Here is a 13,757-nt window from a genome sequence, read left to right as displayed (position 1 = left end):
ACACCACATGCAAGTGGTGGTAGCCTGACAGGGTGTAAATAGTTTCACTTTTTTATAGTTTAGGTGTGTAATAGGTCACTAGTATAGTTTAGGTGTGGCTTCAACTTTTCGGATATAGTTTGGGGTGGAAACGATGCCTATTAACATACCTCAAACTCAGGTGTCATGACTTAGCTAAGGTTACTATTATCTTATGACCTAGGTTACAACAGATATGAACACATCCCAAATCACATGATCACTCATCTGCAATATAATATAGTTCATACTTCTGTTCCTAGCCAGTGCCCTCTTCCGCAGTTCCCTTCACAGGTAAAAGTGACCCATGTTGCAGTTGTTCTTGGTGGGGTCTGCCCATCACAGTTTCTACTTGCTCTCTCTTCAAACCCGTCGGTCTTATGCTGAATTACCTTATTTATATACCACTAAAGTTGGAGATATTCTTAAGTGATTCCTCCTCCATTTCAACAAGCTGACTGCAGAATGTTTCAACTGTGTGAGCCTCTTCTATGAATTCAATTCTGAACTTCCTCCACTGATATTCACGAGAACCATCGCTCCTTATTGGACCTAAAACTTTTCCCAGTACATCAAGTCCTTTCCGATCTATAGAAAGAAGATATGCGTCCTTCACATAAAACCAGGGATCAGTTCTCTTCTGCATATCAGCTAGTAGTTTATATAATGACTGAATGATAATGCAAACTGGTAAGCCAAGGGAAACTGGGTTTATGGCTTATGTGTCATGATATATTAACTAGTGTGATCACATCAATGATATACTGTGACTATTACATGTAAAATCTAAGAATCCCGCCTTGAAAAATGAAAATAATGGCAGTAAACATGTGTAAGAATTTGAGAGAAGTTTGTTTTTAGATAAAAACTGAACTCGTAAGGTTTTGTTTAGTAAACACCTAAACTACTAGTTGTCTTAAAAACCACCTGGAACTTGTTATTCAATACGTCAAGTAACCCCTCGTGGTCCAAAGACCATAATCGTGCAAACACGCGCTTACACGGTGGAATAATGGCTCATGTGTATGTCCACGTGGAAAAATATATCCGACCCTCTTTTCATATTTACCGTATATCAAAAATCACTCACTTCCACACTAATTCTCCGATTTCTCCCAAGAGTCTCTCTAGAAGTCAAACTGCCTCCTGCACTTTGAACGTTTCAGGGTTAAGGTTTTGGTGAAGATTTCAATGAAGGTTGTGGTGAAGATGTAGTGAAGCTTTTGCGTAAGCTTTTACTGAAGAACAAGGTGAATTTTTTGAGTTTTTCTCCGCTCTAAAATAGAGAAAAGTCAAATCTTTGAGTGAATATTTGACTCCGGGTGGATTTTCCTTCGATCAAGTAAGCTATTATCTAAAAAATATTTTTTTGTTTGTTATGTTAAAATATGAGATTGTTTTTTTCTGGTGAGTGTTTCACACTAATTCTGATTACTATCCGATTAGGGGTTTGATTTAAAGCATAGAAATCATATTGAGAAATTTTGAAAGTGATGTAGGAGAAGGGAGAATAAATAGGACAGGGGGTGAAACCATGGAAAAAAGAAAAATGGTGACTTATCAGTTTTTACCGTTGGAATAAGACGATGTGGCAAATATTTTAGTCCCTCATGCATCTTTTTGAGTTTGTACTCAGTTTTCGTGCCAGGTGGACCACGAGGGGGTACTCTTTGTATTGAAATAACAAGTTCCGAGGGGTTGGGTATACACAGTCGCAGAGTGGCCCTAAATCTAGTGCAGTGGCTTAATTAATTTTGGAAGTTCCAAATGAAAGTAGAAGTAAATCACCTACCAGATATTGGGCATGAGAACTCAGAGAAGACAAATACATTTTACCCGAGCTATCAGTGACTACCAGAAATCACCTTTGTGTTCTTATTCAAGTGCGTGATGAAGAAGAGAATTAGAGCTCTACGCCTCGCCTCACTTTGATTAATTCCATCAATCAGGCTCACGGTATGTGATGCTACAAAATAACATACATTTAGAGAATAATGATCATCAATAATGAGAATGCATTAATCCTCAAAATAATCAGATATGCAAACATAACAGTTCAGTTCTAAAACTCTTACAAAGAGGATCAAGTTTTGTTGCTTGGACTTCCTTTAGATCTACTTCATGAGCCCCTCCATTGTTATCAATATACATGCACGAACTGCGGAGTGGATAAATTTTATGTCAAGACATTTCTAGCCAGTTTTCAGGTATATTAAATTTTCCAGACTGCAATATTCCAAAAATTGTTTAGATAAGCATGGGATAGCCTACTGACGGCCCTCCACCTCCAACCACAAGGTTGTAGTTTTGTCACCAACTCAAACAGAACCAAGCAGAGAAGGCGGAGCCCTATTGTATCTTGCTGGAAATGGATTTATTCTTGAATCTCACTAGGTTTAGGCAGGTAACCTGTAATTGTTATGAGGTTCTCGGCGGTTGGGCTTCTCACATTAGGGGGGAGGGTTTGTTGGGTTAGGATTACCATATAAAAAAGCTCTAAAAATTGTTTGTACACTTAAACAGAATAACATGTAATCAGTGGTTTTCAAGTCGAAAGCAAAAAAATAATTAAAGGAGATCCACCATTCCTACTAATCTACAATTACAAAACTAATGTATTAACTCACCCCATAATTGTCAAACACAGTTAAATTGCATCACATGCACGGATGACCAGGGAGTAATTAAAAGGGAATCTACCACTTACAGAGGTACTTCTAGAGATCTGCTCCTACTTATCTAAAGGTAACTAACTTTTTATATATAGGTATCATAAAAGATTCACAAAATTGTGAATATAGCTAGTACCTAGAAGGATAAGAATACATATATTCACATAATTAGGCAATCAAACTTGGTTCTAGACAGTATTATCAAAGGCACAGGCACGCTTAAGCCCCGAAGCGAGGCACAAAACATATTCATCACTTCACCTCGTTTCATGTACATAATCGTCATCATGGCTACAAGGCATACTTTTCTTTTGTCAATGAGCACAATCCTGAAGAGGAGACACTAAATAATTGATATTTCACTTTACCGTAATTTGATTTTCAATATCTATGTACCTGTTATTATTTTATATGATTATTAGTCTCGGACTACAAATACGTATTTGCATTTTTCCTCCATTAGCACCTTCTTCATTAGCTCCCACATTTTATTGCGTTCTGCGATTAAAGCCCAATGGATCTTAAAGCTTTATTGCGCCTTTCGCCTTTGATAACACTGGTTCTAGATCCAGTTGTACCAATAGCAGCTCCAAGAAACAAGTGATAAAGTAAGAATTCCATTGCTAACTTCTTTTTTCCTGGTGGATAAGTACTCATGCCAGAACTTAAAGAGCTCAAAGACATTTCCATGTTGACTCAGTCTAATATTGCAGAGGGCCAAGATAATCTAACTGAACAAAAAAACAATTATTGATAAGAGCTGAATTAAAAACTATTCACCTTGGGCTGAACTTGAGGACATTATATCTTTCGTCTGAATCAAGTAATTCCTGGAGATTGTCAGCTCGGCATGTAGCACCAACGCTTGATGAACTCAGTATACCCAAAACGGAGTAACAGAACTTATCTGTCATGCTCCTTTCAGATGATATGACTTCCTTGAGGCTCTCTTCAGGCAACCTAGCCTGTCATGGTGCAAGAAGAAACATTTCGGAAATCACATCTTCATGTTAGCATGAAAAGGTCCATCAGTTAAACAGACAACTCAAATTCCAGCACGAGGTCTTTTATCTAGACAATATAGTTATATGACCACTAATGGGCATTACCAAGCTACAACTACATCAACTCAGCTCCTCAGTTAGTCAATCCTACACAATCACTGGTCAAACCCAACATGAATTTTTTTTATCTTTTTTGCATTCCTCATCAACGTCGGCATCGCATGAGCCTAACCAAACCCAACAACTAAATGAAAAGTAGAAATATAACTATGAAAAGGCATAAGGGGGTGTCTGGATAAGCTTTTTTCAGTGAGTCATAAGCCAAAAGCTAAAAGTTGGTAGCAACCAACTTTTGGCTTTTGGCTTTTCTTTTGTACTTTGTAAGCCTAAAATGCAGTGCAAGCACTTTGTGTCTTCGCCAAACAGCTCCAAAAATTAAAAAGTGCTTAAAAGCCAAAAGCACCTCCCTCTAAATCACTTGCAGTCCATCAATGTACGAAGAGGGTCAGCAATAGTAAGTAATGATTCACAGCATTCTTTGGAATTTACCAAGCCTTCCTCCTTTCTTATTCAATGACCTACATCTGAATCTTTTTGAGACCAAAAAGTAAGCCAAAAGATTGAACAATGGACAGGCATAGTAAGCAAAAGTTAGCACTGGTTCACAACTTCCATTTTTATCAGCCTAGTCTTCCTCATTTTTTTTTTTTGATAAAGGTAGTTTTCCTCCTCAGTATGGGATGGTCCAATTTCAACCTATCTGGTTTTCTCTATCCAAATAAACTGAATAATGTCTCGATTTCTCCTTTGTTTACATACTGTCTCCTGTTATTACTCATGAATTTATCTTTATTTTGTACCCTTTGATGAACACAACTTTTAAGTACCGGGAATATCTCATTGCTTCATACTTCTGATATCTGCTCAGTTCATGCAGAAGGATGATATTTGTTTCCTAGACGAATACCTATTGGAATGAGTAATTTAAACTTATGCAGGTCCGAGCAGCCACAAACGTTCACATTTGGAAAAGGTTATCCAAAATTCCGTTTGGTGAATGCCTTCAAAAGAATCAAAACCAACCCCCTCCCGAAAAGGCCATCCCTGCTCTAACACATTGTTTCACTACTATGAATAGTTGGGAGTCTGGCATCACCAAAGGGCGCCTATCCAGCACAACATACATACATTGACTCAAAAGTTTATCATAAAAGCAGAAGATAGCACAAATGAAATGAATAGTCAGAAGGAGTAGCACCTATAAAACACACCTTTTCATCTTTAAGAGGCAGAACTTCACCCACGAAAGCAACCCGATCTGGTAGCTGCATAATGTTTTGTCAGCTTGTACATATAGCTAAACATTCACCAGATAGAAGGATGCACTGTGTGTGCAGAGTTACTCCAGAAACGAACTTAATTGGAAACAAGGAAGTGACATGCAACATGACAACCACTTCACACCGACAGTCTCACTAACAGCTACATAAGAAAAGAAATGTATTGACTGCTAAAGGTTAAAGTCATCAGGATGCAAGATGTAGGAAACAAAAGGTTCTATACCCACTTTGTTGACTGACTTGAGACAATTTGCCAGTGGTCCTGGGAAGGGACTGGTCACAGCAAAAGAACCACGATCATCTATCAATGTGTTCTGCACAGAAAGGAGAAACAATGGGTCAGGAATAATATACATCCTCCAAATGCACTAATTCAACCAACAAGCATGCATCACAAATTAGATTTTGTATTACTCATTAGCCAAGCAATTTTATTTTCTTTCTGTAAGAAACAATGGAGAAAAATATTATTGAAATTGTGTGTTTACATAATTACATCCAGACACTATATATAGATGCTACATTATAATCCTTTTTCAAGTAGGATTTTATATACTATTCCTATTCCTACTCATATTCTAACGCCCCGCTCAAGCTGATGCATACAAGTCATATGTACCTAGCTTGTTACAAATGTAATTAAAACGAGGACCAGTGAGGGACTTGGTGAAGATATCTACAAGTTGATCACTTGACTTCACAAATTTTGTAACAATATCTCCTGAGAGTAACTTTTCTCTGACAAAGTGACAAGCAATGTGTGTGTGTTTAGTCCTCTCGTGAAACCCTGGATTTGATGCGATATGTAGGGCTGCTTGATTATCACACACAAGTTCCATCTTAGCGGTTTCTGCAAATTTTAGTTCTCCCAACAACTATTTGATCCAAACTAGCTCACAAGTTTCTACAGCCATTGCTCGATATCTGCTTCAGCACTAGATCGAGCAATCACACTCTGTTTCTTACTCTTCCAGGACACCAAATTACCTCCTAATAAAACACAATACCCGAATGTAGAGCATCTACAAGAGGGTGATCCTGCCCAATCACCATCTGCATATCCAATGATTGCTCATGACCTTGATCCTCGAAGAGTAGTCCTTTACCTGGAGCTAACTTTATATATTACAGAATACGAACAACTGCATCCCAATGAATGTCACAGGGGAAGTCATAAACTAACTTACAACACTCGCAACACTCGCAGAAAGGGATATGTCAAGTTTAGTCACGGTGAGATAATTCAACTTTCCAACCAACCGCTTATACCTTTCAGGATCACTGAATGGCTCCCCCTGTCCTTACAGAAGTTTAGCATTTATAACCATAGGAGTGTCAATGGGTCTACATCCCATCATTCTTGCCTCCTCAAGAATATCTAAGGCATACTTGCGTTGAGAAATAACAATACCTGATCTGGATTAAGCAACCTCAATAACTAGAAAAGATTTCAGTCGGCCGAGGTCTTTAGTCTGGAAATGCTGAAAGAGATGTTGCTTCAACTAAGTGATACCATCTTGATCATTGTCGGTGATAGCGATATCGTCAACATAAACCACCAAATAAATACACAGATTTGGTTCAGAATGTCGATAGAACATTGAGGGGTCGTTTGGTTTGAAAATGGTTATCTCGGGATAACTAATTATCCCGGGATAAAATAAAAGAACACATTTTCCTTTGTTTGGTTGGAGGGATTAATCCAACCCGGGATAACTTATCCCACCATTTTCCCCTTAGTCTCGGGATAACTTATCCCATATACATGGTGGGATAAGTTATCCCGGGTAATCCCGGGATAACTTATCCCGGTATTAGTTATCCCGGGATAACCATTTTCAAACCAAACGACACCTGAGTGATTAGCTCCACTCCGAATCATGTCAAACTGCTGAATTATTGTGCTAAACTTTCCAAACCAGGCTCGAAGGGACTGTTTCAGACCATAAAGTGACCCGCACAACTGACATACAAGGCTACTAGACTCCCCCGAGCAACAAAACCAGGTGGTTGCTCCATATAGACTTTCCTCAAGATCACTGTGCAGAAAAGCATTCTTAATGTACAACTGATAAATAGGCCAATGACGAACAGCAGCAATAGATAAGAAAAGATGTACATATGTTATTTTAGCCATAGGAGAGAAAGTGTCACTATAACCAAGCCCAAATATTTGTGTGTATACTTTGGCAACAACGCGAGCCTTAAGCCGATCAACCTAACCGTCTGGACCAACTTTGACTGCATAAACCCAACGGCAACCAACAGTAGATTTACCTACAGGAAGGGGAACAAGCTCCCAAGTACCACTCGTATGCAAAGCAAAAATCTCATCTATGATAGCTTGCTTCCATCCTGAATGAGAAAGTGCTTCACCTATAGTCTTAGGGATGAAAACAGAGGATAAAGATGATACAGAAACATAATGGAGTGATGATAGGCAATGATAACTCAAGAATGTATAATGTGGATTAGCATTACGAGCGGAACATATAACTGATTGGTTAGGAAGAGGCAAGTCCGCAGTAGGAGCAGTGTATGGCGCATGACATGAATCATCTGGGAATAATGTTGGACACGGACGACGATGATAAGTCAGAAGTGGTGGCACTGCAGCTGGAGATGTACAAGTAATCATTAATTCCTCAAAGGTTGGTACCGGTAAATCTGGAGATACGGGTAAGACCTCCAAACTATCAGGATGATCAGAAGATGTATAGTAAGGTTGAGATTCAAAAAAGGTGACATTGGCAAACATAAGGTAGCGACAAAGATCCAGTGAATAACAACGATATCCTTTTTGAACTCGAGAGTAACCAAGGAAGACACACTTGAGAGCACGAGGGGCTAATTTATCTTATCAAAAAGCATGTGCTCCCAAAGACATGAGGCAGGATAGGGTAGAGAGGTGACCGTTGAAACAATATGGAATAGGGAACCTGATTCTGAATGGATGATGATGGCATTCTATTAAATAGATACCAAGATGCGAGGACTGTATCGCCCCAAAATGCAGCAGAACATGGGATTCAATGAGAATGCGAGCAGTCTCAAGAAGATGTCTATTCTTCCTTTCTGCTATACCGTTCTGCTGAGGGGTGTACAGACAAGACGTCTGGTGATTAATTCCTTAATGAGACATAAGCTCCCGAAACTGAGAGGATAAGTATTCTAAAGCATTATCACTACGAAAAGTACGAATAGAAACACCAAATTGAGTTTGTATTTCAACACAAAAAATTTTGAATATAGAAAATATCTCAGAACGATCTTTCATTAAGGAAACCCAAGTACATCTTGAAAAATCATCAATGAAACTAACAAGATAATGAAAACCTAAGGGTGAACTGACTTTACTAGGACCCCAAACATCAGAATAAACTAACGAGAAATAGCCTCGGAATGACTCTCAATGCTACGTGAAAAAGTAGCACGGGCGTGTTTCCCAAATTAACATGACTCACAATCTAATGTGGATAAACTAGACAAACTAGGCACTATCTTTTATAGCTTGGATAGACTCGGACGTCCCAAACGTTTATGAATTAGGTCAGGAGGGTCTGTAACGGAGCATGTTGTGAAAGAATTTGAAGAGGTGAGATAATAAAGGCCTTGTGGTTCATGTCCTGTGTCAATTGTATGTCTCGTACTGCGGTCCTGCATTAGAAAAGAATCATCAAAAAAAGTTATGCTACAATAAAGGGCACGTGTCAAACAATTAACAGATGCAAGATTAAAAGGGCAACCAGGGACATAAAAAACAGTCTAGAGTGACAGAAGATAGGGTTTTGGCTTGTCCAACTCCTTGTGATTTTTTTCGAATCTCATTGGCTAAAGTAATAGCAGGAAGCGATTGTGAATAAAATAATACCAAACAGAACTAATTTGTTACCAGAAATATGATCAAAAGCACTTGAGTCGACGACCCATGATCCAAGAGAACTAGACTGTGAAACACAAGCAAAAGGATTACCAACAACTGAAGTATCAAGTCAGGCAATCGAGACTACTTGTAGAGATGTCTGCTTACTTGCTCGATTTCAAAGGAACTCATTTATTCTTTTACAGCAATAGGATCATAACTAGGTGGTGGAACATGCAAACTATGACATATATCCGAGTGTGTCTAATTTTATGACAATAACTACACTTCGATAGAGATTTTCCAGAACGACCTCCACCTCGCCGATTTTCCAAGACAAAGCAGATGAGAGAATAACTCATCAATTGTAGGAACCGTAGGACTAGCTAAAATAATAACTCATCAATTGTAGGAATCGTAGGACTAGCTAAAATAATAACTCATCAATTGTAGGAACCATAGGACTAGCTAAAATCTGATCACGCACTGCATCATGGACAGTAGAAAGTCCAGCAAGTGTAAGAACTAAAAACAACATTTTTCTATGCTCTTGTTGTTTTTCCACATCAGCAGTGACGGACATCAATGCAACAAATTCTTTCATGACTGTTTGTACTTGTCTCCCAAGTAAGTAGACATATTGGATTCTTGTTTCTTCAAGTTGGTCATCCGAGATATCACATCATAAAACGAGATATGCCATTAGTGTATAAAGCACAAGCCTTTTCCCAAACCAAACAACACGTCTCGAATGGGCAAAACAAGGGCATCAACTTGGAATCAATAGAACACCATATGAGAGTACATAATTGAGCATTAACTTTCTCCCATTGTTTTTTGGCTTTCGCATCTTCCGCGCTAGATTTTGCCTTTTCATCTACCACACTAGCCTTGATCTTTAAGTGATCTTGGACACCTAGACCTTTGCACCACAACTCAACCGAAGAAGCCCAGGCTAAATAATTTGAACTTCCAATTCCAGTATTTTCGGAGCCAAAAATATCATACCCAAAAAACATCTTGGGAATTTTGACTTGAAAACACCAAAAAACAGAATGTGGATGTCTGAAAATTCGCCAAAAAAAATATGAAGTCGCCAGAATTAAGTTTAGGCGATCGAAATCTAAAAAGAATTGGCAGAATCTGAAAAAGAGTAACTGGTCGGAATAGATCGGCGACCCCAACAAAAAAAAGGAACAATTCAAAAATTCGACCGAAGATAGGCTCACGCGCCGACGCATGAAACAAATCTCGTCGGAATTACAGAATTCCGACAGGCGCATGGCTGGTATTTTTTCGGCGATTTTGGTCGGGTTTTTGTCGTCTGAGTTTTCCGATCCTCTTGGTGGTGTCGTATTTTGCACACAACCCACAAAACAAAAAATGAAACAAATCAGTCACCGGAAATTGATGCACGATGGCTGAGTTTTCTTTTCAGAAGTTTCTCACCAATGCTCTGATACTATGTGAGAAATAATGGAGAAAATTATTATTGAAATTGTGTGTATACACATAATTACACCCAGGCTCTATTTATAGATACTACATTATAATCCTTTTTCAAGTACGATTTTATATACTATTCCTATTCCTACTCATATTCCAACACTTTCATGACACTGGGTATGTTGTTATTGTTGTTTATGGTATCAAAAACCAATGAGGAGCTCTTAAACCCAAACCAAGAGATCATGAGTTAATAATGAAATTTTAGTAATTTACAAAAAAAAAAAAAGATTCTCAAAAATCTTAAAACAACGCTTTACGGAGTCCTATAGCAATATAAATTCAAGGAAAATAGAATAGTACTCTTACAATGTTGTCCCCGATTCATATGCCATCATAATCACCTCATCTTGTGTTGTCTCTGGTAACTATAGTTTTACAAGAATATTATTTTTTAAGACAAAGGTTTTGAGAGAATAAGAATCTTCATTGACTAGAGAAGGGGTTTACGCTCTATAAGTAAAACTAAAAACAATGAAATAAATCTTGCTCTATAAGAATATATACAAATCAAGAAGAACGCAAATGTCAAAAAGAGCAAACACTGAAGTAACTCAAATCTTCACAAAAAGCAATCCATAATATATCAGAGAATACACCCCAAAATCTTGTTTAACGTTATCTCTTCTTTTTTTTTTTTTAATTCCTATTACTCATTTTTCTTATCTTATTTAGTTTTCACAGAAAGCAAGCTTCCCTGTTTAAAGTAAGTTTCTTAACAAACAGGCCGAGTTCATTCTCTACATCCAATAGATGTTTTCCGATACTTTCCACATTCAGTAAAGTGGAGTAATTGTGAAGACAAAGATACTAACTTTTTTATGGAAGTTGAGACCAGCAGGAGTTGCACTACAGCGCCTCAAGGTCAGGGAACAGGAAGCAACTGAGTGCCCCAACAAATAAACAAAACCTAAAACAAAAATGGAAGCCTAAGCCCTCACATCTGAAACAGAAGAATCATCTTCTTCCCAGACCAATGAAAATTGTTTGTCCATACCAAATAGACCCAACACCCTTGAATAACTCCCACAGCCTCTCCTAGGCTTTGATCACTTGTAAATGTCATAACTCAACTTCAGCCCTCTTATAGAATCTGTCTTGCCACAAGCCCGAATTAGTAAATTGGGAGAAGAAAATAATCCTACTGAGAAAATGGTATACTGTTATCTTCCTAACCATAAGGATATCCACGTTGATTAAGGGATAACAACTCTAGGCTGCTATCAAATTATTATTCCTTCAAAGGTTCATGTAGCTCTTTTTCTTTTTTTGAAGTTCTCAAATTTTATTTTAATCTAGGACTTTTACTCTCTTTATCGGTACCATGGTAAGACATTTATAGTATAGTGATTAGTTATTATCAAATTATTAATCATGTGATACATATATTAAATGAGCCACCATGCCAGTCATACGTTAAAACCAAAAGTAATGGTCAAATAAATATGCCCCCAGCTAGCTAAATCAAATAAGAAGTAAAGCGGACCAGATTGAAGTTCCCAAAAAGCATGTGTGATCAAGAAAACAACTTTTTAGGGTATCAATATGTGAATCGTGCTACTAGCAGAAAACATTTGGATGGACCTTATGTAGAAATATCACTATTCACTCCACCCTCTCTTTGAAGGAGAGACACATGAGCACAAGGCAATTGAGGAAGGAGGGGGGAGAATATACGAAGAAAGGAAAATTAGGCTCAACTCACAAGCTCAAATTTCTTTCTTTTTTTTCTTTGAACTTCTGCATGAATAAGATTGAAAATATCTAAATCAAATGGCACATATTATTCTTATACAAGTTTTGTATTGTCATTTTGGTCATTATGAACACCATAAAACACAGTATAACAGGATGATGTCCACTGTATCACTCTCATCCAAATGAAAATCTATTATACTCTAAAGAGGAGTAGTACTTCCCAGTGTCAGCCTGTAGATAAGCAATTCAATGTAAGACGAAGCAATTCAAATAAGGTTAGAATACTGAAGTTACTTGGTAAATGCAGATTTGAAATACTAAAAAGATCCCATATCAAAGTGCTTAAAATGTGAAAGGGATTTATACTAAAATCAGCTAACAATTTTTGAGTAGTTACTGTAGTAGTACTCTCCAGATCTTTCAAGGCAGAATGGCAGCAACAGAAGTTCAAAAAGCACATTGACTAGAGCACTGAGCACCCACGAATTTCTAAAATAAATACTTCTGACTAATCTCCACAATTTAGGAGAGTAGACAAAAAAATCACAGTTGTTAGTTAAACAATAGTTGGCTAGAATCCAGAGCCACAAATATCTGTCATATTTGTATCAGCTTGAAAGATTTCGAAGTCAATGTTCTACAGAAAGAACAACATGTTATCATTTTAGCATCACTGGCAACTACAACGTTTTCCAATTCAGTATGGGTAACAGAATGTATACATAATGCCAAAAGATGAGCTAACTAACCCAGGCTGAAAAGGTATAAAAATGCTAAAGAAGCAGGCATATACCACATTGTGCATATCATTTTCAGGTAGCCAGATGTAGGGCTTGCCTCTCTTGACTAAATAGCCGACTTTTGAAGTGTATATTACCTCTTTGCTGAAAGAAACAAAAGACTCAACTATTTCAATGAGTGTTAATAATATCATCTCTATCATATCATAATAAAAGCATGCGGTACCTTCCTTTAACATCAGCCTTGACAGTATTAAGGTAACCTTGCCAATTAGATGCCAATATATTCTGCAAAAGCAAGCAAGCATAAGATTTATTTAATGAGTGAAGGAAATATTTGTAAAGAAGAAAGGGGTCACTCGGTCACCTTGCATTTTTCAGCAAGTGTTAGCACGGATGATTTTTTGCCTCCTTTAATCATCTCAACACTACTGTCTATCAATGGTAAGAGGATTTCTTCCGGGTATAGCTGCTTACAAAGTAGGGATTCCTAAACACAAGTAGTTTATAAAGCTGATCTACGGGAGATTAGCAAATTTATAAATAAATACTCCCTCTTTAAAAAAGAATGATGTTTCTTTTTAGTCCGTTTACTCCATTTAAAAAGAAATGATACTTTTTTATTTTCAATTATTTAATTTTAACTTTTCACATTAAGGACTATAAAATTAAAAGATATTTTAATATATTTAACATAATTTTAATTTAAAATTACAAGATTCATCTTTATTTTTTTAAAACTTTATGTCAAATTAAAAATATCATTTTCTTTTAAACGGAGAGAATATTTACATAAATAGTCGGTGCTAAAAGTTTAAATTTTAAAATGTAGTAGTACTGTACTGGACAGTGAAGGGCTAGCACGGGCGACGCGTAATATATATTATTTTGGAAAAATCACATAATTTTGTTTTATT

At 37.2% G+C, this 13,757-nt stretch overlaps 1 protein-coding gene across 3 annotated transcripts in view; it reads right to left on the bottom strand.

The window, feature by feature from the left end:
• LOC124894220 overlaps positions 1–13,366 on the bottom strand; it is a 15,760-nt gene extending 2,394 nt beyond the window's left edge. Inside the window, exons 1-9 of one of the 3 annotated variants that reach the window (XR_007051073.1) lie at positions 13,208–13,366; positions 13,067–13,128; positions 12,894–12,984; positions 5,262–5,348; positions 4,966–5,019; positions 3,471–3,655; positions 2,094–2,176; positions 1,811–1,984; positions 415–628 (exon numbers count right to left, since the gene is read on the bottom strand). Coding sequence is in view for 2 of the 3 variants with exons in the window: in XM_047404949.1 (XP_047260905.1) it covers positions 416–628; positions 1,884–1,984; positions 2,094–2,176; positions 3,471–3,655; positions 4,966–5,019; positions 5,262–5,348; positions 12,894–12,984; positions 13,067–13,128; positions 13,208–13,261 (930 nt within the window). In the remaining variant the exon portion in view is untranslated. Of the gene's footprint in view, positions 1–414; positions 629–1,810; positions 1,985–2,093; positions 2,177–3,470; positions 3,656–4,965; positions 5,020–5,261; positions 5,349–12,893; positions 12,985–13,066; positions 13,129–13,207 lie in introns of those variants that run through there. The other 2 variants (XM_047404949.1, XM_047404950.1) reach the window with 2 other exon arrangements.
• Positions 13,367–13,757: the final 391 nt, after the last annotated feature.

The sequence above is a fragment of the Capsicum annuum genome, unplaced genomic scaffold (assembly GCF_002878395.1).
Source record: "Capsicum annuum cultivar UCD-10X-F1 unplaced genomic scaffold, UCD10Xv1.1 ctg71719, whole genome shotgun sequence".
In the NCBI taxonomy this organism is placed as follows: Eukaryota; Viridiplantae; Streptophyta; class Magnoliopsida; order Solanales; family Solanaceae; genus Capsicum; species Capsicum annuum.
This window is presented reverse-complemented; position numbering and strand designations above follow the sequence as displayed.